Raw genomic sequence first — 25,559 nt, forward strand, 5'->3', positions numbered from 1 at the left:
AAGCAGGCTCCCCGCTGAGCAGAGAGCCTGATGTGGGGCTCGATCCCAGGACCCTGGGATCATGACCTGAGCCAAAGACAGAGGCTTTAACCCACTGAGCCACCCAGGCACCCCTGATTAATTTTAATTTAAAAACAGAAGCAGTACACCATGTTTTTCAAGTGAACAAAACTCCCTTGCTGTGGTAAGATTACATTTCACTGTAACTTGACAGTTTAGCATCCAAATTGTGATGTGTAAAACGCACACCAGATTTTTAAGACTTAGCACACACACACATAAAATATCTCGTTATTTTTCTAATGATTGAATGTTGAAATGATAATCTTTTGGATATATGTTTTAAATAAAATATTAAATTATTGTTATATCAATGTTACTAAAATTAATGTTACCTCTTTCTTTTTACTTTTTTTTTAAAGATTTTATTTATTTATTTGACAGAGATCACAAGTAGGCAGATAGGCAGGCAGAGAGAGTGAGAGGGAAGCAGGCTCCCTGCTGAGCAGAGAGCCCGATATGGGACTCGATCCCAGGACCCTGAGATCATGACCTGAGCCGAAGGCAGCGGCTTAACCCACTGAGCCACCCAGGTGCCCCTCTTTTTACGTTTTAAAGTGTGGTTCCAGAAATTATATAATTCTGTATGCAGCTCTCATTGTATTTCTGTTGGACAGACATTTCCACCAGTCCAAGAAAGCCCCACTGGACGGTGCTAGTTGAATCTAAATAAACTGACCCCCCAGCATCTTTGTTACCCCCCTCCCATACCCGGCTCCTCTACTGGGCTCCTGGGGGCCTCCCTCTCTCAGATTCCGCCTTCCTCCCAAGGCATCTGTCTTGTTTGTCCTCGGAGCCTTCTTCCTCCCAGCTCCTCAGCACCTTCTACTGATACTGCATGTGGCCTCATGGACCTAATCTTCTCTTTACCCCGTTTTTTTACATTAAAGGCAATACTCTTGTATTTCTCTTTCAGCCCAGTGCCCTGCACGTAACGAACAGGAGTGGATGGTTTTTAAAATATTAATACCATCTTGTTTTTGTGTGACAACTGACAAGGAATCTGTCTTCATTTTCTCACAACCCCTCGAGGGAGGATGGGTAAAGCGTCTACAGCCATTTTACCCAGGATGAAACTGAGGCTCAGAGAGGTTATTTTGCTCAGGTCATAAGACTTTAAGTGTGACCCCAATTTTTCTGGCTCCTAATCCATCCCCTACACTGTGCTTTGGGGGCGTGTATGCATTAATGCTGAATAAATATGGAAAAGAGAGATTAGCAGGGATTAAGGAAACTAGAGCTATTTTGGGGCTGGGCTCTGAGAGATGGGTGGGTTTTATTTATTTTTTTAAATTCACTTGTTTTTAAAGATTTTAATTTATTTATTTGACACACACAGAGAGAGATAGAGAGCTCACAAACGGGCAAAGCAGCAGGCAGAGGGAGAGGGAGAAGCAGGCTCCCCACTGAGCAGGCAGCCCTACATGGGGCTCTATCCCAGCACCCTGAGATCATGCCCTGAGCTGAAGGCAGATACTTAACCATCTGAGCTACCCAGGCACCCTAGGGGTTTTAGCTAAGCATGAGTAAGTGGGTATTTGGTAAGAGACCCACAGTTTCTCTAAAAACCTGTCAATAATCAGGGGACTTCTTGATGAACATAGAATGATAGAAATAAACCCTTGGGCATGTTTTTTAATAAATCCAATTCTTATAGTACAAAATCCCCCCCTTTCTCAAAGTGTACAGTTGAATGGTTTTCAGTATGCTCACAGTTACGCCAGCATCCCTGCTAATTTCAGAACATATTCATCATCCCATGAAGAAACCATACCGTTGGCACTCCCAAGACCCCTCCCCACATCCCTGGCACCCACTAATCCTTTTTCTGTCTCTATGGATTTACCTATCCTAGAAATTTCACATGAATGGATTTATAAAATATGTGGCTTTTCGTGACCAGCTGCTTTCACTTAGCATAATGTTTTCAAGGTTCATCTGAGTTGTAGCCTGAACAGCACCAGTATTCCTAGTGTATAATCAATTCTTCATTTCATTTTATGGCAGAATAATATTCCGTTGTATGAATATACTACCTTTTGTTTATCCATCCATCAGTTGATGGACATTTGGGTCATTTTCCATTTTTGGCTATTGCGAACAATAGCATGCTGCTTTGAGCTTTTGTGTAAAAGTATTTTGTGCGGACACTTCTTCAGTTCCTGAGTACGTACCACGGAATGGGGTTGCAGGGTCACATGGTAACTTTATGGTCAAGAATTTAAGGAATTGCCAATCTGTTTTCCCAAAGTGGCTGCACCATTTTACAATCCCACTAGCAATGTAGAAGGATTCCAGTTTCTCCACATCCTCAACAACATTTGTTATTGTCTTTTTAAAAAAAAAAAAATTAAATGTATTTTTTTTAAAGCAATCTCTCCACCCAACATGGGGTGTGAACTCACAACCCAGAGATCAAGAGTCACGTGCTCTTCTGAATCAGCAAGTCAGGTGCCCTGTCTTATTTATTTTAGGCATCTTGGTGGGTGTAAAGTGGTAGCTCATTCTGTGGTTTGACTTGCATTTCCCTGATGATTAATGAAGTTGAGCATCTTTTCATGTGCTTTTTGGTCATTGTGTATCTCTTTGGAGAATGTCTATTCAAATCCTCTGCCCATTTTTACATTGAGTTATTTGTCTTTTTGTTAAGTTGGAAGAGTTCTTTATATATTCTGGACACAAGTCCCTTATTATAGGCATGCTTTACAAATATTTTCTCCCATTTCATGGCTTGTCTGTTCGTTTTCTTGGTGGTGTCCTTTGAAGCCCAAAAGGTTTTAATTTTGACAAAGTCTAATTTATCTAATTTTTCTTTTGTCACTTGTGCTTTTGGTGTCACATCTAAGAAACTATTGCCTAATTCAAGGTCAGAACGATTTATATCTATGTTTCTTCTAAGCTTTTTATGATTTTACCCCTTACATTGTCTATGATCTTTTTGGGTTAATTTTTATAAACAGTATGAGGTGGGGGTCCAACTTTATTCTCTAGCAGGTAGAAATCCAGTGTCCCAGAACCATTTGTCAAAAAGAATTTCTTCCCCTTCCCTCTACCCCATTTAATTGTCTGGGTATCCTTATCAAAAACTCAATTGAACATAATTTAAGGATTTATTTATAGACTCTAAAATTTTATTCCATTTTGGGGCATATTTTCTAAGGGATTTTTTCCCCCTCAAACTGTGATAGCTGGTGATACCTCCTTCCCTGGAAGAGAGGAGGAGATAGGGAGAGATCTCCCAAGCAGACTGCATTTCCTTTGTTGGTTCGGTCATCCATAGCTGTTTGCACTGGCCTAACCATAATGACCTCCTCCTAGAGGAATCAGAACATCCTCCACTGATTCGATGGCGTCTGGGAAGTAACTGACCGTATCTCTTTCCTACCTCTCAAGGTTATTACCATTATCAAATTAGATAATTCCCACAAAAGAATTTAGGAGGTCTAAAGTGCTATCCAAATGTAATTGTATTCTTATTATACCTCTCCCTCATAAATAGAACCCTAAAGAGAGAGAGAGAGAGGTTATTTTTAACTTTTACTCATTGAGATCAAGGTTGTAACATCAATATTATTGCAAATTCCAAATTAGTGAGCTTTGGTCCTTCCTGTTCTTCCTGCAGGAGGCTGGGAGCCTGCCACCTGGCAAGCGAGTATGAATGATGTTTATTCCTTTTATCCACAAAGTGAGCCCTTCCTTGAATGAGGGCTTACTTTGTGCCAGGCGCTGTGCTGAGCTCTGGGAAAACCAGAGACTAAGGCAGACCCAGTCTCTGTCTTCTGGCACTGATGGTATAGTGGGGAAGCAGGCTCCCAGAGTGAACCATCCTTAGGGAGGTGCAGGTGATGCCTTCAACAACCCTCGTATCTGTTTGCTCCACATAAACCACGGAGATGAGATTATCTTCCAACCCATTTACCTTGGCTTCTTTTATTTTTCAATGAGGCAGAAACTGTCCCATGCTGAACTCAGTCCCTAACCCAGATGTTCCATAGACATCATCACAGTGCCACATAGACCTGAATGGACCAGCCTGCTCTGCTGCCCTCCTAGATCTGGTTCTCAGAGGGAAGCTCTTCCGAGGGCAGACCCGGCTGAAACCTACCTCCATCCTGCTTTCCTTGGGTTTCTTTTCTGACTACAGAGAAAGGCTCCCTAGTTACAAGCTAAGCCTTCCACTCTGCCCCTCCTCCCCCACCCTGACCCTTCCTTCAGGGCCTGAAGGGGTGTTAGACTCCACACGGCACCCCCCAACCACCACCAGCCGCCAATGGAGACTCCTCCCTCCCAGAAGACAGCAGCTCACTTGGACCACCCGAGAGCCCGCCCGCATGGCTCTGGGAGGGAGAGCCCAGGCCCACTGCTGCACCCTCAGCCTGGGCCCTCCCCCTTGCTAGGGCGGTCACAGGGGTCCACCTAGCCAGCCCTGAGATGCACCAGTGTCCCTTGGCATGAGGGAAAGCCAGAGGGCCCCTAGTTATCTACCCTCTTCCCCTCCCTGTCCCCTGTCCACCCCATCCTCCTGCACACACCTCTCCCTGCCATCCTGTCGCCTGATTAGTCATCTCGGGCGTTTCGGTCACAGCCTCCTGTGCACACTCCATATGACAAGGGGAGCCCATGTGTCCCTCGGAGCCTCAGGCATTGGGCACTGTCCACACCCAGACACCCAGACACAGGGATTCCCAACTGCTTGGAGCAGCTGAATGGGTTGGGGAACCACCCACCGTGGTCTCTTTCCTGCTTCTTCTGCTCTGCCTCTGGCTCCTTCCACCACCCCTCCCACTCGCTTGTCCGCCTCTAGGGACAGACTCCGTAGTGCTGAGGAGTTAGGGGAGGACCTTCCGCTGCCACAACCACCTCAGGCAGATGCCACTCTTTTCCTTCCCTGTGCTTGTCCCCCGGAGACGTGGATGACACAGGAAAAGAATGATGGGGAGTGTGGGGACCTGAGGTGACTTGGAGCAAGCCCCTCAAACCGCAGTTTTAATTTCTTCATCTGTCACAGTGAGGGCATAAATTCTCATCTGAAGGCTCCTCTCGTCGTTCGCAAAGGCTGCGAGTCTGTGTAGTTGCTTCTGCGTAAGACACAAGGGCTCGCGTCCCCAGCGGGAAGGGGCATGCGTGCCAGCGCTCTTGTGCCTCTAGACAAACCCTCCCAGCACAGCCCCTCCGTTCTCCTCCCTTTCCTGGTAGTCCCCCAGCCAGTCCCCAGGTGAACCTCGCGGCAGCACCTCCCCCAGGCGCCTCCAAAGCCGAAACTTTCCCCCGGGGCCGGTGCAGGTCACACCCCCTCCCCCCAAGGCCTGGTGGAGAAGCTGGACCCGGTGACTGATCATTAACCCCATCTCTGCTGCGCTGGCGGCGCCGCGGACGGCTCCCCCACTTTGTCACTCCGGAGACGCCTGGGGCGGTTCGGCCGGGAGACGGAGCCCCGGAGATCGCGGGGCTCCCGGCTGCCTGCGCCGAGGCTGGGCGATGGCAAGGAGAGGGCACCGAGTGCAGACTGGGCTATTCCGGCGAACTGCTGGCTCGCTCAGCCTCGGAGGTCTGTGTGTGTCGGGACGGTCCCCCCTTCCAGCCTCCTCTGTGAGAGCCTGACCTGAGCCCCATCCGCCACCCCCCGGGCGACAGCTCGCGGGGGGCCGCCTTGGCCCCTCCCCGGGCCGGCGCCCCTGCCCAGGCTGGCCAGGAAGCGTCGGTCCCCGCCCCGCTCGCTTAGGCCCGCAGCCGGGGGACTTTGGAGTCGGGGAGGAAGCTAGCGGGGCGGGGAGGTGGGGGTGTGTCGGAAGGCGGCGGCGGGGTTTTATAATCCGCAGGCCGGGCGCGGCGCGGGAGAAGGGGCAGCGCCGCGCAGTGCACCGCGCACCGCGCCATGGGGGCCGCGTCGGGCCGTGCGGGGCGGGGGCCGCCGCCGCCGCTGCCGCTGCTGCTCCTGCCGCTGCTGCTCCTGCGGCCGCGGCCGCCCGCAGCCCTGGCGCTCCACCCCGACCTGGAGCCCGGAAACTTTTCCGCCGACGAGGCCGGGGCGCAGCTCTTCGTGCAGAGCTTCAACTCGAGCGCCGAGCTGGTGATGTACCAGAGCACGGTCGCCAGCTGGGCGTACGACACCAACATCACCGAGGAGAACGCGCGGCGCCAGGTGGGCGCGCGGGCCCGGGGCGGGGGCGGGGCCCGGACGCCCAATCACAGGCCTGCGGCTGGGCGCTGGGGGGCGGGGAGTCACGGCCGGGCGCGCGCCCCCGGCCCCTGAGCCTCGGGGACCCGGTGGGACCCGCGGACGCCGCCGACCCGGCTGCGCCCCATCAGACCGGCGGTGGATGTCCCAGGACGGTGCTGGGCGCATGGTCCGTCCCCAAGAGCCAAAATGGATAAGGCTGACTCGCCTGACCTCGAGTCACCCCAGGTTGCAGCGCCCTGGGATGACGTCGGGTTGGGTCAGAGGCAGTCTTCTCCGAGGGTGCCCGCTCTGCTCTGGGCCCTCATCCTCCGTAGCCGCTACCTACCCCTCTCTCACTGTTCTGTCACCGCTCATCACTATCTACCCTCCCTTCCGCCCGCCTCTCTTCTGGCCCGTTTCTGCTCCGCCGCCCACCTGAGGCAGATTCCCCCAGCTCCTGACCCCCAAGAGGAGGGAGCAGTGCTTCCCCAAGCCCCAGTGTCCAGGAGACCCTGGCCTTCCTCCCCTTGCCCAGCACTATGGCCTCTGCTGTGTCCCCTCCGATGCCCACAGGAGGAAGCAGCCTTACTCAACCAGGAGTTTGCTGAGGTCTGGGGCCAGAAGGCCAAGGATCTGTACGACCCAATCTGGCAGAACTTCAGCGACCCCATCCTGCGAAGGGTCATCAGCGGTGTTCGCACCCTGGGTCCTGCCAACCTGCCTGTGGAAAAGCGGCAGCAGGTGGGCCTGGTGGGCCTGAGGGTGGACGCAGATGTATCAAGCATGCCTCCTAGGGCTGCCCTGGGCCGACTGCGGAAGCCTGGCAGGAGGGGTCTCCGGGGTCTGTACACATCCTGACTGGGAAGCCTCTGTGAGCACAGAACAGCTCCCTGAAACATTGATTTCCCCTGGAGTTGGGGTATAGAAAGTGAAATTCAAGAAAACAGATGAAAAGGGGGTTTTCAAAATGTTGCCATAGTCCGGTGTGGTTTATGGGCTTCTGAACGATTGGGGAGGACTGAGAGGGCATTGAGGCCAGAGGGAAAGAGATTTGCCCTCACTGCAAGGTGGTGACCCAGCTGGGACTTGAAGCCCATCCCAAATTCTAAGGACACTTGTTTCCACGTCTGCAGGCTGCCTCCCTGGGAAGGGGAATCAGTATATTAGTGATCAGAGTGTCCTGAGTGCCACAAGGGGCCTTGCCCAAGCCACCTGCCCTCTCTGGGCCTCCTTTTCATCCCAGCAAAAAGAGGAGGGGGCAGCCCAGTGGTATCTGGGGGCTGTTTGATGCTAACATTTTCCACACTCTAACTCCCCAGTACAACTCTCTGCTAAGCAACATGAACAGGATCTATTCCACAGCCAGGGTCTGCTTCTATCCCAACAAGACTGCCATCTGCTGGTCCCTGGACCCAGGTATGGCTCTGTCTCTAATTGTCTCTGCTGGGGCTTCCCAGCCCTCCCCCACAGCCCTGTTGCACCCAGGAAGAGGGTGTGCTTAACAGGAGGCCCATAGAGGGAGTGTAAACCAAAGGCACTGACCTCCAATTGGGACTGGACTGTTGGTTGCCCCCACCCCTGCTTCTGGCACACTGATTTCTCATACCTCCAGCCTCTAGCTCCCACCCCACCCAACCCCCACCCCCATGGGTGCTTTGGCCTCTCCCATCCCCACTAGCCTTCCTCCTGGCTGCCTGGTTTTGCCCTTTCATGAGTCCTCGGAGTCTCCCAAGAGCCCTCCACAGGACATAGACCCCTTGTCACTTCTGCCTAAATCTCCCCGTCTCCCCCAACACCGACACCCCCATCCACGAGGCAGCCTGAGGTTAGCTGCTCCAACCTATGAGGCATGAAAGGTCTGTCTGGGTTTTGGCCTCTGGATGGCCCCTTTGTGTGCACCGCCTTAGCGCCTCACTTCCCTAGGGGCCAGGACCCCTCTTGTATAGGTCCCAGCCCCAGCCCACCCTGGCTGCAGGTGGCCTTTGGCTTGGGGGGCATCATGATGTTGAGGAACCAGGTAGAGATGGTGAGGACTGGCGTGGGAGCGCTCCTGAAGATGGCTGCTGCCTTCAGTGGAAACAACTGACCCTGCTCCCCCATGTCCCAGAGCTCACCCACATCATGGCCATCTCAAGAAACTACGCCCTGCTACTCTACGCCTGGGAGGGCTGGCACAATGCCGTGGGCACCCCGCTGAAGCCGCTGTACCAGAACTTCACCACCCTCAGCAATGAGGCTTACCAGAAGGATGGTGAGTTGACCCACCCCACCCCTGGTGTGAGCGAGCGCTGCCCTTCCCAGCTTGCCAGCAGCTCAATCCACAGTCCATCCACAGTCCCCTTGGCGCCCGACCCCTGAGGTAGACAAGAGCAGCTGTTGCCATATTCAGACTCAAGGTCATGCAGCTAGTGGATGGTGGCACTGGCTCGAGCCGCACCTGCACCTGCCTTCCTGGGGGCTGCCGCGCTGTGCTCGCGCTGCCCCTCCTGGCACACGTCGGAGCCCCAGCACTCATCTTTGCCGTGCCAGGATCTGTTTAATTGGAGTTGGAACAACCCTAGTTGGAAGATCCTAGAGCGGCGGTCCCTCAGCCATTTTTCCCAGCTAGCTGGCAGATTAGGCAGGCCCCGAGCCCGGAGGATGGGGAAGCAGGAGCTGACAAGGAGGTGCCGGAACCTTGGGTCTGAGCTGCACCCCAACACCCCCTCAGGCTTCGCAGACACAGGGGCCTACTGGCGCTCCTGGTATGAGTCACCCACCTTCGTGGAAGATCTGGAGCACCTCTACCATCAAGTGGAGCCCCTCTACCTGAACCTCCACGCCTACGTCCGCCGCGCACTGCACCGCCGATATGGAGACAGATACGTCAACCTCAGGGGCCCCATTCCTGCACACCTGCTGGGTGAGGACCTTGCCTCGCCTCCACACGTGTCCCATGGACTCTCCTCCTCGTGTCTCCGGTTGTCGGGCCCCATCCTGTGTGCTCCCCCATGCACGACCCCCGTGGCTCACTCCACAACCCCATGAAGCAGGTGGCCCTTCTCAATCACCACGGCTGTTCCTGCTTTTCAGACAGGGACCCGGAGGCGTGAGGCGCGTAGACTCGGCAGAGGGCAGAGGACAGAGAACTGGTGAAAGGTGGAGCTAGGAGTCACACTACAGACTTTTGACTCCAGGTCCACTGGGGGAGCAGTAATCATCTTAGATTATATCCTAGGAAGCAAGCCCGGGCTTGGCAGTGTGAGCCCAAGTGATGCTGCTGGGGTCCTTCCGGCTGTTGCCAGGGTCCTTGCCAACCCCGGGGAATGTGGAGCATTCGGGAGCGTGAGTGGGCCTGAGGGGGCAAACAGGCTGCTACCCTTGAGTGCCCAGGGTCCAGGTGCCAGGGACCCAGAGGGCTGTTCGGGGACACATGTGGGGAAGCAGGCAGGAAGGAAGCCAGCCAAGCAGGGAGCTAAGCTGACTGGCTCCTCTCCTCTGTCTAGGGGACATGTGGGCCCAGAGCTGGGACAACCTCTATGACATGATGGTGCCTTTCCCTGACAAGCCAAGTCTCGATGTTACCAGCACTATGGTGCGGAAGGTAAGCTCGGGGTTGGGCTGGAGTGGGGGGCAGCATGAAGGCATCAGACGGGTGGGAGGGGCAGGAAGAAGGTACAGGAGGGAGATGGTCCCCTGCTTTCTACAGAGCACTAGCCCGGAGTGTGCATGCCAGCAGTGAGCTGGGGTCTGTGTCGGGGGCGAGATGCTGGCCCCTCCCTCCAGGACCCCACAGGTGGGGTGTGGGCAGCCGTCTGCTTTTACTGACCCACTGTGGTTAGTGGGGGCCCTGCCTCTGGGAAGGGAGGCCACCAGAGCAGGGCCTGGGCAAGGAGCCGAGCTAGGTGGGAGCCGCAGTGAGCTCCCACAGCTGGTCCCTGACTTGTACCTGCTCCCCCCACCCCTCCCCCAGGGTTGGAACACTACGCACATGTTCCGGGTGGCGGAGGAGTTCTTCACCTCCCTAGGGCTCTCGCCCATGCCCCCTGAGTTTTGGGCAGGGTCCATGCTGGAGAAACCAACCGATGGGCGTGAGGTGGTGTGCCACGCCTCTGCCTGGGACTTCTACAACAGGAGAGACTTCAGGTCTAGACGTGGGAGGGGAAAGGGGGGTCTGGAGCTCCAGGAAGGGTGGGCAGACTGGGCACAGAGAAGCCAGTTCCCCAAACCACCTCTTCCCTGAGCCCTGACACTATCTGGTGGGGCTGGGTCTATTCCAAGGCTGTTGGGCATATGAGACACCTTAGGCCGCCTTCCTTTGGCAGCTTTGGCAGGCAGCAGCTCTTGACATTGGAATGGAGGAAGGCGGCCCTGAGTGTGGGCTGGGGCAGGGCAAAGGATTCGTATGTTTCCACCAGCTCCTTCGAGGCCCAGGGCAGGGCCCAGCTGGCTCCTTTCCCTTAGGTGCCGGCCTCCCCATACTCTGGTCCTTGCCCTGCCCTGTCCTTCACCCTCACCCTCGCCATCTCCCTGCCCCAGGATCAAGCAGTGCACGCGGGTCACTATGGACCAGCTGTCCACGGTGCACCACGAGATGGGCCACGTGCAGTACTATCTGCAGTACAAGGAGCAGCCCGTCTCCCTGCGCCAAGGGGCCAACCCTGGCTTCCACGAGGCCATCGGGGATGTCCTGGCGCTCTCCGTCTCCACTCCTGCACATCTGTACAAAATTGGCCTGCTGGACAATGTCAGCAATGACATGGGTATGGGGGGTGGAGAGGACCCAGCCCGGCCCCCCCGGACCCCATTCCAGCCCACGCCCCCTCCTGCCCTTCCTGACTCTGCCTCTCCGCCCCAGCTCAGGCAGGTTTGGGGATCCACCTGGAGCCTCACAGCTCACCCCAGGTTCCAACTGGACACTGCCCAAGGGCCCTCTTCCAAGCAGGGCTCCATGGTTGTGAAGGCCGGCCTTCCCTTCTCTGCATCGGCCACCCCCACCTCCTGCCGGCTCCGGCCCGGGCCCACCCTCTTCTCGCTGGACCCCCATCTCCCTCTGACCTCCCTCTTCTCGTGTCCTCTTCCAACAGAAAGTGACATCAACTTCTTGTTGAAGATGGCACTGGAAAAAATTGCCTTCCTTCCCTTTGGCTACTTGGTAGACCAGTGGCGTTGGGGGGTCTTTAGTGGGCGTACCCCCCCTTCCCGCTACAACTTTGACTGGTGGTATCTTCGGTGAGTAAAGAGGGAGCAGGAAGGGCCTAACCCCAAGTTTTCCCTCCTCCCTCTCCTGGGCCCCCAGGAGCCTCCTGCCTCCATCGGTCCGGTCGCATCCTCTCTCGTGTTGTCTCTACCCTTTTCCCTACCCATTCTTTTCTACCCCAAACTCCCTCCTCCGGGAAGTCTTCCACAGTTCACCAGAGGGGGACAGGATGGCCCGGTGGGAATACCTGCTTCACAGCATTTTCTGCAAAGGCTAAGTCAGACTGTGTGCAACTCTTATGTCCTGAGGCAATTTAACCATCCTCTTCTAGAACCAAGTATCAGGGGATCTGTCCTCCAGTGGCCCGAAACGAAACCCACTTTGATGCTGGAGCTAAGTTTCATGTCCCAAATGTGACACCATACATCAGGTACCAGTGCCCCTCCCCCCACCCAGTTCCGTCCCACTGTTTGTCCCCCTCCCCCTTCTCAGGGCTGATCCCCACACTCTTCTGGGCACCCCCCAAAGGCCTGGGATCTCAGTGGGTCTCTTTCTTGAGCTAGGGTGGGTTCTCCCTTCTCCCCCAAGGCGGCCCGTGTGGTCTGGCCTCTGCCGGGTCCGGGGCTGAATGGTGCCTGGGCGAAGGCTTCCCCACCACTCGCCCTAACGCCTGCCCTGTACCTGCAGGTACTTCGTGAGTTTTGTCCTGCAGTTCCAGTTCCATCAGGCCCTGTGCAAGGAGGCAGGCCAACAGTACCCACTGCACAAGTGTGACATCTACCAGTCCACCCAGGCGGGGGCCAAGCTCCGGTGCGTAGGGGGAGCAGCAGGGCCAGTGGGAGGGGAGGGGAGGGGAGAGGTGGGGAGAAGACGTGTCTGGAGGGCAACTGGCTGCCCATGGGAAAACCACAAGGCCCTACTGAGGGAGGGCACCTTCCCTCCCTCCCAGCCCCTTCTTTCTGTCCTCAAGGATTTACGGAGTAGGCCTCTGGTGGGTACAACACAGGATGATGTCCCGGGCCCCTCGCTAGAGCTCCTAGTCCCCAGAGTCTTAATGTTGCTGCTCTGACAGGCCAGCGGGCATGGAGGTGGGGGGTGGGGGGCGGTGTTGTACACTGGTCTGAGTGCCCTGTGCCCACCAACAGGGAGGCGCTGCGGGCAGGCTCCTCACGGCCCTGGCAGGAGGTGCTGAAGGAGGCGATCGGCACAGACACCCTGGACGCCCAGCCGCTGCTTGATTACTTCCAGCCGGTCTACCGGTGGCTACAGGAGCAGAACGAGCGCAACGGGGAGGTGCTGGGGTGGCCCGAATACCAGTGGCGGCCTCCGATGCCCAACAATTACCCAGAGGACATCGGTAAAGCCCGGAGTGAGGGTGGGGCTGGCTAACGTAAGTTCTTGGTTCTGGGCTCTGGACTCAGGACCCCTGGTTCCTGGTTCCTGGTCAGCCGCTCCCAGCTGGGCCCCGGCACCCTGCCCTTAAGGACCGTGCAGCCCAGCGCCCTTAGGTCATCACAGGGCCTTGGGGTGGGAATGAGCATGCCTTTTCCCCAGCATTCTAGGGAGGGGGTGCCCAGATCTGAGGCCCCCCCGGGGGCAAGCTGGCGGGCACACTGCTCTATGAGGTCACATTGCAGGCTCCGCTCTTATTGGCTGGGGGACTGTGGCTACAGGGCTCTGCTCTCCTGCGGCCATGGGCCAAGGTTGGGCTGCTCCAGGACTGCCCAGCCTCTTCTTCCTCCTACTCTGCTGTGGGCACCCCATGATGGTCCCCAGCCAGGAAACCACCCACCAGGTGACAGCCAACCAGGCAACAACCAGCCAGACAGCAACAACCAACCAGGCAACAACCAGCAGCCAGAGAACAACCAGCCAGGCAACAACCAGCAGCCAGACACCCCAGAGCCCAAGTGGGACCAGCTGGGGGGTGGGGCGGGGTCTGGGAGGTATGGGGGTAGGAGCAGGAGGCTGGGGCAGGGGCAGGCTCAGGCCAACCCGCAGCAGAAGGCAAGGGGAGGCCTGTCTGTTTCCCTCCACTTCGTTCCACAGGCCTGGTGACCGACGAGGTTGAGGCCAGAAGGTTTGTGGAGGAGTATGACCGGAGGTCCCTGGTGATATGGAACGAGTATGCCGAGGCTAACTGGAACTATAACACCAACATCACCACAGAGGCCAGCAAGATCCTGGTAGGGGCCCTGCCCCTGCCCCATGCTCGCGCACATGCGCACACACTCATGCACACGGGCGGCCCACATGTGAACTCCTGCCCCCCGGGACCGAGCCTCAAAACCCAAGATAGCACAGAGCAGGCTGCCCCCTCCCTCCCTTAGGGCAGGGGGCGTGGGGGGAGGCTATCAGAATTTGTGAAAAATCCAGATGTGATATTTAAAATAATACTCAACTTCAGATTTGGGTGGACATATACTCAATGCCTAAAAATGTTGTCTTTCTTTACCAAGCAACCTATTGTTCATAGTAGAATGATTTGCACAGATACAGGGGAGACTAAAGTTGGGTTTTTAGGTTGAAAGCCCCTGTTTGCCACCACAGTAAGGACTCGCGGCCCCTCACCCCTTCCCGGCCTGTGTGGTGCACGCAGGTGTATGCGAGGAGAGCTCTGGTTTCTTGAGGACCACTGTGAACGTTACGGCTGTTGCCTTTAGTCCTCATCTGCCTTTGCAAAACCAGCAATCTTGTTCCCATTTTACAGATGGGACCCTGAGGCTCGGAGAGGCCACAGAACTAACAGCAACCTGTCCCCATCCTAACAAGATACATGGGGCACATCCCCTTCTGTCTACCAGGAATGTCCTGTGTGACACTGGGCTTCTGTTGAGGGGCACACACTGCATCCAAGACCCCATAGACGGTCCAGGTTGAAGAGCAAAGGCAACAACTTGACAAAACTGCCCCGTCCCGCGGCAACACCCAGTCCCTTCCACTCCCCCCGTGGCCCCTCCACCATAGAGGCCTCTCCAAAGCTCCCAGGCCACCTGGCATGGTTCCCCCTTTGCCCTCAGCTGCAGAAGAACATACAGATGGCAAACCACACCTTAAAGTTCGGCACCTGGGCCAGGCAGTTCGATGTGACTAACTTCCAGAACGCCAGCATCAAGCGGATGATAAAGAAGATTCAGGACCTAGAGCGGGCGGCACTGCCTGCCAATGAGCTGGAGGAGGTATGTGGCTTTTGGGGAGCAGGGAATGGAAGGTCCAAGGTCAAGACCAGGTCCCAGCTCGGGGGACGGAGCCCAGTACAGGGTCTGGCCTTCCTGCTGCTTCCTCTTCCTCTATCTGCCGTGACATCTCCCCCGCTGGCATCACCTGTAGAACTCCTGAGAAGGCAGCACCTTTGGGAACACACTCCCCCAGCTCCATAGGTCCCCCTCTGCACTTGATGGTGCCTGGGGCAGAACAGGTAGCAAAGGGGGGCAGCTTGCTGTCTATCTCCTTCCTCCTACAGTACAACCAGATCCTGCTGGACATGGAAACCACCTACAGCGTTGCCTCTGTGTGCCACGCCAATGGCACTTGTCTGCAGCTGGACCCTGGTGAGCGCACGTGGGGAACGAGAGGGCAGATGGGGAAGGCTGGCGTGGGCAGTGTTAGGGGTACTGGCCCATTGAGGGGGTCAGGGTCTCCTGACCCGGTAAAGGGCACCCACTTTACCTCTGCTCTGACCGTGGCTCTCCATGGGTCCATGCTGCTGCTTCCTCTGGGTCCCCCCTGGACTCCCTCTTTTCCTCTCTGCACTCTGCACCCATCAGAGTAGAGGGTACCTCAGACTTGTCAGCTGAGTGCTTATACCCGTATCTAAGGAGAGTAACTCTAGGTTTCTTCCTTCCTTCACCCAACCCATGTCTTTCCTACCTTCTCTAGCCTCCTCCTTGCCCCCTCTCCCCCGCACTGAGGCCACGGCTCATGGAACCCACCTCCCGCTCGAAGGAATGCCCCGGCCCTTCCTCATCCCCTTCTCCCTCCACACTGGCTGGTTCTTCTTGGCTTCTCCCCTTTGGAAGAGCCCCCCCCGGACCCTCGAGTGCCTGCGCACAGATACGTTCTGTCCTCCCTCCTGGCCCCGTTCTCCCAAGGGTTGGGGAGCTAGAGCCATAAACATTCTTCCTGAGGAATCACTACCCAGAAACCATCTCTTCCTGGCCCTCTGCCCAAGTCCCTCATTAGAACAATGACAAATAGAAGGGGAAATGGAAAATAAACAGGAGAGAGAGACAGTTTTCCTGAGACAGGGTTTGACCTACGGTTTGTATACACGGGGAGGCACGCACAGAGTTGCAGGGGGCGTATGCGCGCCTGTGTGCGTGTGTGTACACATGTATGTGGAAGAGTGTAGCCTTCAGCCTCTCCCCACCGCCCCCCCCCATCAGTTAACCTCTTAATCCAGGCCCCGGCCATCAGATCAGTGCCATTAGTAAAATGAGGAAGCACCCTCAAAAAACAATACTCACATCAGCAGAGGGCAGAAGTGAAATTCTCACAATACATTTTTTCCCCAAACAATGCATTTGAATATACTTTCTCAGGGAGAAGTAGATATCATGAAGCATATTCTGAAATAGGAAGAGAGCACAAGTCAGATAGTAAGGTACAGGTGGTCCCAAAGGGTGTCTACTGTCTTCTGGCTCAGGCCGGGGGGCCAAGAACAGGCACTGCCCTTGAGGGGGGTGGGGGGCTCCGAAAGTGCCTCGTGAGCTCAGGCCCTCCTTGTCCCAGCTCTGCCAGGTGTGTGTCAGCTCCGTGCAAGCCATATGGAGAAGGCTGCACGCACAGTGTGGCTTTGACCAGACCCAGACCTAGGACTCCGGTCTTCCTGACGGCACTGGGATGGCTCTCTGTACTTTGTCTCCACAGGCATCCTTGATTCTGTCCAGTTTGCCAGCAATTGGTGCTAGATGGCCTGGGCCCCATGAATACTCAGAGACCGATGGGGAGTGTGCCCACTCAGGGCCCTTGTGCCCCCCATTTGATTTTTACGTCTCCCCCCCATGAGTGCTGGCATCTCCCCATTTGAAAGATAGGGGAAGAAGGGTCCCATGACTCGTGAGGTTATTTTGGGGTCAGTGGGAGACTAGACAGGAACTCAGGTCTTGTGCCCTCTAAGCCATTTGTCCCTCCCACGGAGGGGGTGAGCAGGAAATCCTTGGCGACCAGCAGCTCTGGAGTCCGGGCCTTTGGTTTGTGCCTGGCTGGGCCACTTCCTGGCTGGGGGAAACTGCCATGTTGCCAAAACGCTCATGTGAAAGCCAGTGCACCCCTCACAGGGCTGTTGCAAACTTGAAGTGGTGTGCAGGTCCCCTGAGCCCAGGGACGGCCACCAGGAAGCCTCTGTAGAAAGCGCAGGAGCCTTTCTCCCATGTCCCTGGACAGGCTGCCTGGATAGCCCTCTTCATGGGACTTCCCAGCTGGACCCCAGCCTCAAACTCCTATGACCGAGTCCACTTTATAGGAGGTGGGAGTTGAGCCGAGAGCCCGAGGTTCCAGCCCTTCAACTCCTTCCAACTCCTTCCCGCAGATCTGACGAACTTCATGGCCACATCCCGGAAGTATGAAGATCTGTTGTGGGCTTGGAAGAGCTGGCGGGACAAGGTGGGGACAGCCATCCTCCCTTTCTTTCCCAAGTATGTGCAACTCGCCAACAAGGCTGCCCGGCTCAACGGTGAGTCCCTCCCGCCATTATGGCCGGCTCTCGGGTCCCAGCCCCGCTGGGGCCCTCAGGAGGGTCCTCGGAGCCTCCTACACTTGGTGAGAGGGAGGTCCCTAGAGGAGGGGGAGGGCGGGGGTGCTCAGGGACTGGTCGGGTGTCCCCTCTGCAGGCTACGAAGATGCAGGGGACTCCTGGAGAGCCATGTATGAGATGCCGTCCCTGGAGCAAGACCTGGAGCAGCTCTACCAGGAGCTGCAGCCGCTGTACTTGAACCTGCACGCCTACGTGCGCCGGGCCCTGCACTGCCACTACGGGTCGCAGCACATCAACCTGGAGGGCCCAATTCCCGCTCACCTGCTGGGTGAGGACAAGTACCCGGGCGGGACCGGGACGGGGGAGGGGCAGGGGCGGGACCGGGACGGGGGAGGGGCAGGGGCGGGGCTGGGGCGGGGCCGGGACCAGAGCCCGGATGAGGGAGGGTGGGACCAGTGCTGTCCAAAGGGCGAGGTGAGGCTGGGAGGGACCGTCAGGTGGCGCCTTGGGCGGAGAGAGCGAAGATTTGAGGCTGAGAGAACGTTGCCAGGGCTGGGGTGGGGTGGCAGCTAGGTGTGCGGGCATGAACCCCCTCCTTGTCTTGAACACCCTATTTGCTACGGAGCCCCATGGTACAGATCACCCGGATGGAGCAGCGGGAGGATTCATAATAAGTTTCCGGGAGACCCTATCACCCATCCCCGCTCAAGGCAGCACAACGCTGGGGGTGCGGGCGAGGGAGGAGCTGGGAGTGAGAAGCTGGGTCTCCCCGAGAGGCGGCACGTGACCAGAGCCTTCAAAGATGAGAGAGGATCCCACAGATGGAAAAAGTAGCGGTAGAGAGAAGGGCAGACACGATGCTCAGGCCAGGGCAGAGGGAGTTAGGAGCACAGAGGACCACATGGAGAGTGTAGAACCATTGCAACCTCTGGACCCTCGTGTTTGCAGGGCTTGTAAGCTCAGATGCCCAGAAGGCAGGAAGTAGGCAGTGGACGACAGTGACGGATGGTGGGCAGGGAGGCAAAACAGAGGCTCCCGGGTTCCTGTCTGTCCCTGCTGGGCCACTGAGGACACAGCTCTAGGGGGCTTACTGCTATGAGCAGAGAGGCCAGACAGGGCCACAGATCACTTGCCAACCACGAGGGAGACCCCAAGAAGCTTGACCAGGTTTGGGGACCTCGTAGCCCAGGAGCCCAGCCATCCTTGACCCACACTGGTGAGACCAAGAATATCTGAGGAGACATCAGCTTGATGACTGTGAAACACAGACCCCCACAGGGGAGGCACCAGGCCCAAGTGGCCCCACGAGCGGGAGGCCAAGCTGAGGCTTTGAACTAAGACCTTAGCACTCAGAGCAGATAATGACTTCGTGCACTGGATATACAGGCTGAAGACCATGTGTATCGAATGCCAGATACCATTTGCAAACAGCAGGTGCTCAAGAGAAGCTGTTAAGATCCTAAGACGGGGGTCTGGTTCCCTTTCCATGGGTGATGATGCTGAGTCTGAGAAGTAACATCGGTCTCTCCTCTCTCTCTGCCTTCTCTTCCCCTACCTGCCTCCAGGGAACATGTGGGCTCAGACCTGGTCCAACATCTATGACTTGGTGGTGCCCTTCCCTTCAGCCCCCAAGATAGATGCCACAGAGGCCATGATAAAGCAGGTGCACACTGGGCCCCTCGTCACACTTCTGCCCCTCCAGGGCAGCCCCCGGGCACAGGGGAGGGGAGACCTCTGCCTCAGTGGGAGATGGCCCTCTGATTTAGGAATTCCCTCTGGCTTGGCCTTCTCACAACCCCCACCCCAACCGTAGCACATAGTCTAGCCCCTTAGTCCCCAGTTGGGACAGAGCTCCCTCTGCTTGCAGGGCTGGACTCCCAAAAGGATGTTTGAAGAAGCAGACAAGTTCTTCACCTCCCTGGGGCTATTGCCTGTGCCCTTTGAGTTCTGGAACAAGTCAATGCTGGAGAAGCCAACTGATGGGCGGGAAGTTGTGTGCCATGCCTCTGCCTGGGACTTCTACAATGGCAAGGACTTCAGGTGTGTCCAGGTAGCAGTCAGGGGACTATATCCTGAACCCAGTGGGCAAGGAGATGAGCCAAGTAAAGGTTCTCCTATTGTCCCCTCAGCCAGAGTGAGCAGAAACAAGCACAGGGACCAGAGATTAGGATGAGGGTCAAGAGCCTTGGGCCTGACCCCAGCTTGGCCATTGGCTTCCAGCGGGAAAACATTGTCTACCAGGCGAGGGTCTTCTCAGGCACTGGCCAGTCCTGGGTGTGAGCACTGTGGGAGCTGCCCAGGCTTCCCTCAGTCTGCAGCAGCCCCTGCTTATAGCAGGCCGTCTTCCTGGCAACATGTGCCTTGACACAGAGAGGTACCTGAGGACACTGGGGGCTTCACACAGGCCCACCATTAGCAGAGGCTCAGAATCTGTCTTCATCGGAGGATCGTTATCTATTGCTGCCTAACAAACCACCTTAGTCTTAGTTCTTAGTAGAACTTAGTGGTAGAAAACAATCATTTGTTTAGTTCATGATTTTATTGGTCAGGAGCGCAGGCAACATGCAATGGGCATGGCGCTCTTATGTACAATGATAGAGACCTCAGCTGCAGTGGCTCTGGTGGCTGGAGAGCACGGGGTGGGGACTTGGTTCTGGCTCTTGGTCGGGTTCCTCAGTTTTTCTCCATGTGGCATGTGCTAGGGCAGGAAGGTTCAAGCTGGCTTCTTTACTCACGTGGTGGGTCCTTGGGCTGGGATGACTGGAGCAGCTGGGGGTTGATGGGACATAGGTCTGTTCAGGCTAGCTTGGGCTTTGGCCCAGTATGAGAGATAGGCAGTCAGATTTCCTATCTGGCGGCTGGCATCCTCCAGAAAGAGCAAAAACAGCCAAGTCTCTTAAAGGCTAAATCCAAAACTGGCCAAGTCACTTCTGCCACACTTCATTGGCTAAAGCAAATCACAAGGACAACCCAGAGTCAAAGAAGGGAAAGAAGACTTGGGAGACATGGCAAGGATGACCTGCCATTATGGGTGAAGTGTCTTCTTATGAGAGTGGACACAGAGAGGCTAGAACAAAGCAGCCAGGGTTCACTGGACTGCCCGTTCTTGATTCCCTCTTTCAAAGGCATGAGGGCTGCAACTGTAGGGCTGGATGGAGACAGAATCAAGAGGGTGAGAGCCCCTCTGGGGGGGTCTTTCCTTGTATGGGGAGTCATAGGAGAAGGTGGACAGATTCCAACCTGGATTCAGGGAAGCCCTTCCTGTACAATGACAGTACAATGACAAAAATATGGTGTCAACTGAACTGAAGGGCTCTGGTTAGATCCAAGGGAGAATTTCTTTGGTTCACAAAAGAGACTGAAGAAAGATGAAAAAGGAGGCAGGACCTCTGGCGTGGACAGCTCTCCAGATGACATTTCAGCCCGAGCCAGAGATCTCCTGGGGTGAAGATGTTTGCTGGTGTTGGGCACATGGGATGTAGAATGGCTCAGAATAACTGCTGTTTCCTTCAGGAAGCCTGAGTCTTGGAAAAGAAAAAAAAATGTGTGCATGAAAAATCACAGTACCAAAAAAGAAAAAAATATATCATAGCACCCACATTCTAGAAAGTCCTACACAATCATAGCCAAGTGTCCCAATGCCTCTGGAGCAAGTACTTCGCACAGTTAGAAAGCAACATAGCAGTGAGGGCTGGAGTTATTCAGGGAAGTTGGAGGCAGAGAGATGGCCTGAATGACCATACCTTAGGGACTTCCAACCCTCAGATTGCCTCTTTCTCAAGCTTACTTCATGCCTCCTTTGGTTTTCCTTCCCATAATGCGGTGTTCCCTGCATAGAGCATTGATGGGCATGCGGTTCGTATGCAGGGAGGACAGTAGGTCCCTTTGCCCCACTCCTTGTGTTCCAGGATCAAGCAGTGCACCACGGTGAACATGGAGGACCTGGTGGTGGCCCATCACGAAATGGGCCACATACAGTATTTCATGCAGTACAAGGACTTGCCTGTGACCTTCCGGGAGGGTGCCAACCCTGGCTTTCACGAGGCCATCGGAGATGTGCTGGCGCTCTCTGTGTCTACCCCCAAGCACCTACACAGTATTAACCTACTGAGTAGCGAGAGCGGCGGCTATGGTGAGAGAGGAATGGGAGGTCCTGCTGGACAGAGGGACTGAGAAGGGCCAGTGAGCTTGGGAGGCTGTAGGAGGGCCCTTGATGGCTCACAGGCAGCAGCTGGGACAGAACAATGGGGAACAAGGAGGCCACCAGCTTGGTGAGCCGGAAGGACAGAACCCGTCATACCAACCCAAGAGGCAGGTCGCTGTGCCCAGAGAGGCACAGCCCACTCCTCCCCTCTCTAGCCGCTGCACACCCATCCAGGCTGAGCTGCTGGGATGTGGCAGGAGGCAGGTGGAGATCTGACGACCAGGGTCCCTTCCCTTGGCAGAGCAAGACATCAATTTTCTGATGAAGATGGCACTCGACAAGATCGCCTTTGTCCCCTTCAGCTACCTCGTTGACCAGTGGCGCTGGAGGGTATTCGATGGAAGCATCACCAAGGAGAACTACAACCAGGAGTGGTGGAACCTCAGGTTCTAGAATGTTCCCGTGAGGCTGTGGGTTGTGGGAGGGTCTCCATCGGTATCTGTGTGTCTGCATGTGGGGTGTGTGTATGGTGTTTAGAGAGGGGATGTGTCTATGAGCAACACATGAGTGTGAGTGTGTGTAAGTGATGAGGGGCACAGGGGCTGATTGTGCACGAGGTACAGCACACCAGAATCTGGAGTATCCAGAGTAGCTCCAGGGGCAAGTAGCTCTTTTCTTCAAAAACGCCAACTCTTCCTGACTTGATTCTTTCCAAATCCTCCCTCCAACGTACCTTTCCCCTTGACAGGCTGAAGTACCAGGGCCTCTGCCCCCCAGTGGCCCGGTCTCAAGGTGACTTTGACCCAGGGGCCAAGTTCCACGTTCCTTCAAGTGTGCCTTATATCAGGTAAAGGGGAAGGAAAGAGGCCATTCAGTCTTTGAAGGGCCATCGCTGCCCTGTGGGGAGCTACCTGTCTGGGTGACCTGGAGGGCCTGGCTGCATGACACACAGTGCCTCGGTCTCTCACCTGAAACCAAGGCTCCCTGTTGTTTCACACTTTTGATGTGATGAGAGTCTCTCCCCTCCAGGCAGTTGAAAACAGAAACCCTACTATAATTGGCTAATGGTTACAAGACCTTGGTTGGATAGTTAACATTATTAACCGTGACCCATGACCCTTGGCTAGATCGTGACCTAAGAACTTTCTGGTTTTTATTTATTAGATTTTTTTTTAATTTATTTATTGGACACAGAGAGAGAAAGACCACAAGTAGGCAGAGAGGCAGGCACAGAGAGAGGAGGAGGAAGCAGGCTCCCTGCTGAGCAGAGAGCCCAATGTGGGGCTCAATCCCAGGACCCTGAGATCATGACCTGAGTCTAAGGCAGAGGCTTAAACCACTGAGCCACGCAGGCGTCCCGAACTTTCTGTTTTTAAAACAAGATTGTGATTCCTTTACTATACATTCACCATATTGCCTGTGATAAAAGTTGTGCCTGGAAGAACTTCTATACACTAAATCCAAGGTTAGAGACCCAGCTGGATCTGGGGCCCAGGAAGGGTCTAGAGAGACCTAAAGAGGGAAGGGCCCAGATGTCTCTGAGCTGCAGGGAGTTCAGACCACCCATGAGTCAAGGCAGGAGGGTAGCGGTGGAAGGGGTGAGGGCTGTCCCAGGAGGGCTGTGGCTACCTCTAGCCCTTGCCACCTTCAGTCCCAGGAAGGCCAGTGAGGGAGGATTCGTGCTCACAATGCCCATCTTTCCACCCTAGCACCTGGCATGATATCTGCATATAGTCAAGACCTAATACATAAGTGTGGGTTGGGTGAATTGTCTCCAGAGTCCAGGAAGGGAGAGAAAGCCTGCTCAGATGTTCCAGAGAGCAACCTTGGGCAGGGGACCAAGGGGACTGAAGGGTGCTTCAGAACAGCCAACCTGGACAGTACACGAGGTAGACCTGTCAGAAGGGCCCCTACCTGCTTTCTGCACTGGTTTCCTTCTTCCAGGCTGGCACTAGCTTTCCCATGGAAGCCAGGCCCAAGTGATGGTTAGCTTCTGAGCTTAGTGTAGATAATTCTCCAGGCAGGGGTGGATGAAGGAGACACATTCCAAATTCTGACCAGCAACCTTGGCAAAGCACTTTTAAGAAATGCCAGGAAAGTCAGTGGTACATGGCTTGTGCCCAGCATTCAAAGTGGGAGGCCTGCACTGCTAGTTTGGGACATTCTGAACCAAGTGCAGAGAATTTGCTGTGGCCTTGACCGGCAGATTTCTACCAGGGAATCCCTGCTGTTTGGGATAAAGGAGATCATTTGCGCTGGCTTCCTTGCCCAGACCACCCTGCCAGGTGCACGTGAGCCTGGAGCCAACACCTGGCTTCTGCCTGTATCTACCCCAGACCTCACTGCTTTGGAAGCAACCTGCCAAAACTTTGAAGGGCTCTGCTCTGACCCTCCTCACCCATGAATGATCACCAGACCTCCTCAGAACAGCCCTCCTGAGATGCAGCGGGAGCCTCTCCTGTGGGAGGCATGGAACTAGGGAGCCTTGCTGACCCTGCAGACTAGAGGGTGTCCTCACCCGGATTGTCTGGCTGCAGAGGAAGGTGAGGGGCACTGGGGCTCGGTGGCACAGGTCCCCAGCCACCCCACCCCAGGCCATACTTCCTTCCACGCCAGGTACTTCGTGGGCTTTGTCATTCAGTTCCAGTTCCACGAGGCTCTGTGTCAGGCAGCTGGCCACAAGGGCCCCTTGCACACGTGTGACATCTACCAATCGAAGGAAGCAGGGAAGCGCCTGGCGTGAGTGTCCTCCAGCTTTCTTTTGACCATTTTCCACCCTCTAACCCTTCAGCTTTGAAGAGCCCCGTGGGGCTCTTCTGGGAACACCTGCTGTCCGGGTGCCTGTGCTGGAGATTCCAGGTGGAGCCCGTGCCAGGGCCTTAATGTGCCATCCCAGGAGGGACCTACACCCCTCTGGGCCCGGGTCATCCCTCCCCTACTCCCACTCCCACTCCCCCAGGCCTGCCCAGGCCTTCCCAATCCCGAAGGAGGTTGATGCTCGTGGGGGGACGGGGGTGGGGTGGGGAGTGAGAATTAGGTTGGGGGGCTGGAGCAGGGAGCCTCCCCTCCTGTCCTTCTGACTCAGTTTCCCTTCTGCGGTGCTCCCCCCAGGGATGCCATGAAACTGGGCTTCAGTAAGCCGTGGCCGGAAGCCATGAAGCTGATCACAGGCCAGTCCAACATGTCGGCGTCCGCCATGATGAACTACTTCAAGCCGCTGCTGGACTGGCTGCTCACCGAGAACGGGCGGCACGGGGAGAAGCTGGGCTGGCCTCAGTACAACTGGACGCCGAACTCCGGTACCGCTCCCCGTCCCCCTCCGCCCCAGGCGCGCCCCCAGAGCCCGCGCGGGCCCGGGCCCCTCGGCGGTGCGTGACGCGTCGGCCCGCCCACCGCGCGCTCTCCTTGCCTCCCCCGCCCAGCTCGCTCCGAAGGCCCCTTCCCGGGCAGCGGCCGCGTCAGCTTCCTGGGCCTGCAGCTGGACGAGCAGCAGGCCCGCGTGGGCCAGTGGGCGCTGCTCTTCCTGGGCGTCGCCCTGCTGGTGGCCACGCTGGGCCTCACCCAGCGCCTCTTCAGCATCCGCCAGCACAGCCTCCGCCGGCCCCACCGCGGGCCCCAGTTCGGCTCCGAGGTGGAGCTGAGACACTCCTGAGAGGACCCCGGGCGGCCTGGGCCTGCCGGGGAGCGTCCGCCACCGACACACCAGACCCGGGGCGCGGGGGTCGTGCGCCGAGGACCCACCGCCCCCCTCACGGCTCACCCCGGCCCGCCCTCCTCCTCCCACCCGGCGCCCCCCCCCCCACCTCACCGTGCCTCGAACCCCGAACCCCGAGCTGACAGTCCGCCCTCCAGACCGCGAGCCCCCGCGGCCCCTGCCCCCAGATCCCAGGGCAGCCGTCCGCCTAACATGGAGCCCCGTCCTCGTCCCTCTCTGAATACAATTAAAGGACCTGCCTCCCCCATCTGAGTCTGTGTCCCTCGTGGGGAAGCCAGGGACAGGCACAGGGACGCTCTCCCGCCTCCTGGCAGTCAAGTGGGTCACTTCGCTGGGCGTCTTCCACCTCCTCCAAGAAGAGCCTGGGAAAATGCCCTGGAGCTCTGGCCCCAGCGCCCACCTCTAGCCCAGGCAGTCGGCCAATGTCCTGCACGGCAGGCGGCCCCTGCCAGCCCCGGCACCAACCCAAGGGGACCCTGGGAAGCAAAGAGGGAGCAGACATTCTGGGCTTCGGGCCTTGCCCTTCCACTTGCCTCAGGAGCCCCAACTGTTCCCTTAAAATGGCAGGTCTTTAAGATGGAAGGCTCCCGGCTGTCCTCTGGTTCC

At 56.5% G+C, this 25,559-nt stretch overlaps 1 protein-coding gene across 2 annotated transcripts; it reads left to right on the forward strand.

Moving 5' to 3' along the window:
• Positions 1–5,848: 5,848 nt before the first annotated feature.
• Positions 5,849–25,200, forward strand: ACE (angiotensin I converting enzyme). Of its 2 annotated transcripts, XM_032320349.1 has the most exons (25): positions 5,849–6,202; positions 6,794–6,961; positions 7,540–7,636; positions 8,328–8,471; positions 8,931–9,122; positions 9,706–9,803; positions 10,173–10,345; positions 10,739–10,962; positions 11,287–11,431; positions 11,731–11,829; positions 12,087–12,209; positions 12,545–12,756; positions 13,449–13,585; positions 14,420–14,578; positions 14,863–14,950; positions 16,930–17,073; positions 17,231–17,422; positions 18,660–18,757; positions 18,962–19,134; positions 21,003–21,226; positions 21,540–21,684; positions 21,987–22,085; positions 23,855–23,977; positions 24,350–24,537; positions 24,661–25,200. In XM_032320349.1, the coding sequence occupies exons 1-25, from the start codon at positions 5,936–5,938 to the stop codon at positions 24,888–24,890; spliced, it is 3,942 nt and encodes a 1,313-aa protein (XP_032176240.1). In that variant the 5' UTR covers positions 5,849–5,935; the 3' UTR covers positions 24,891–25,200. The 2 variants fall into 2 exon arrangements, with proteins under 2 accessions (XP_032176240.1, XP_032176241.1); XM_032320350.1 differs by lacking the exons at positions 5,849–6,202; positions 6,794–6,961; positions 7,540–7,636; ... (7 more) ...; positions 12,087–12,209; positions 12,545–12,756 and adding an exon at positions 12,771–13,309.
• Positions 25,201–25,559: the final 359 nt, after the last annotated feature.

The sequence above is a fragment of the Mustela erminea genome, chromosome 18, assembly GCF_009829155.1.
Source record: "Mustela erminea isolate mMusErm1 chromosome 18, mMusErm1.Pri, whole genome shotgun sequence".
Taxonomy (NCBI): Eukaryota; Metazoa; Chordata; class Mammalia; order Carnivora; family Mustelidae; genus Mustela; species Mustela erminea.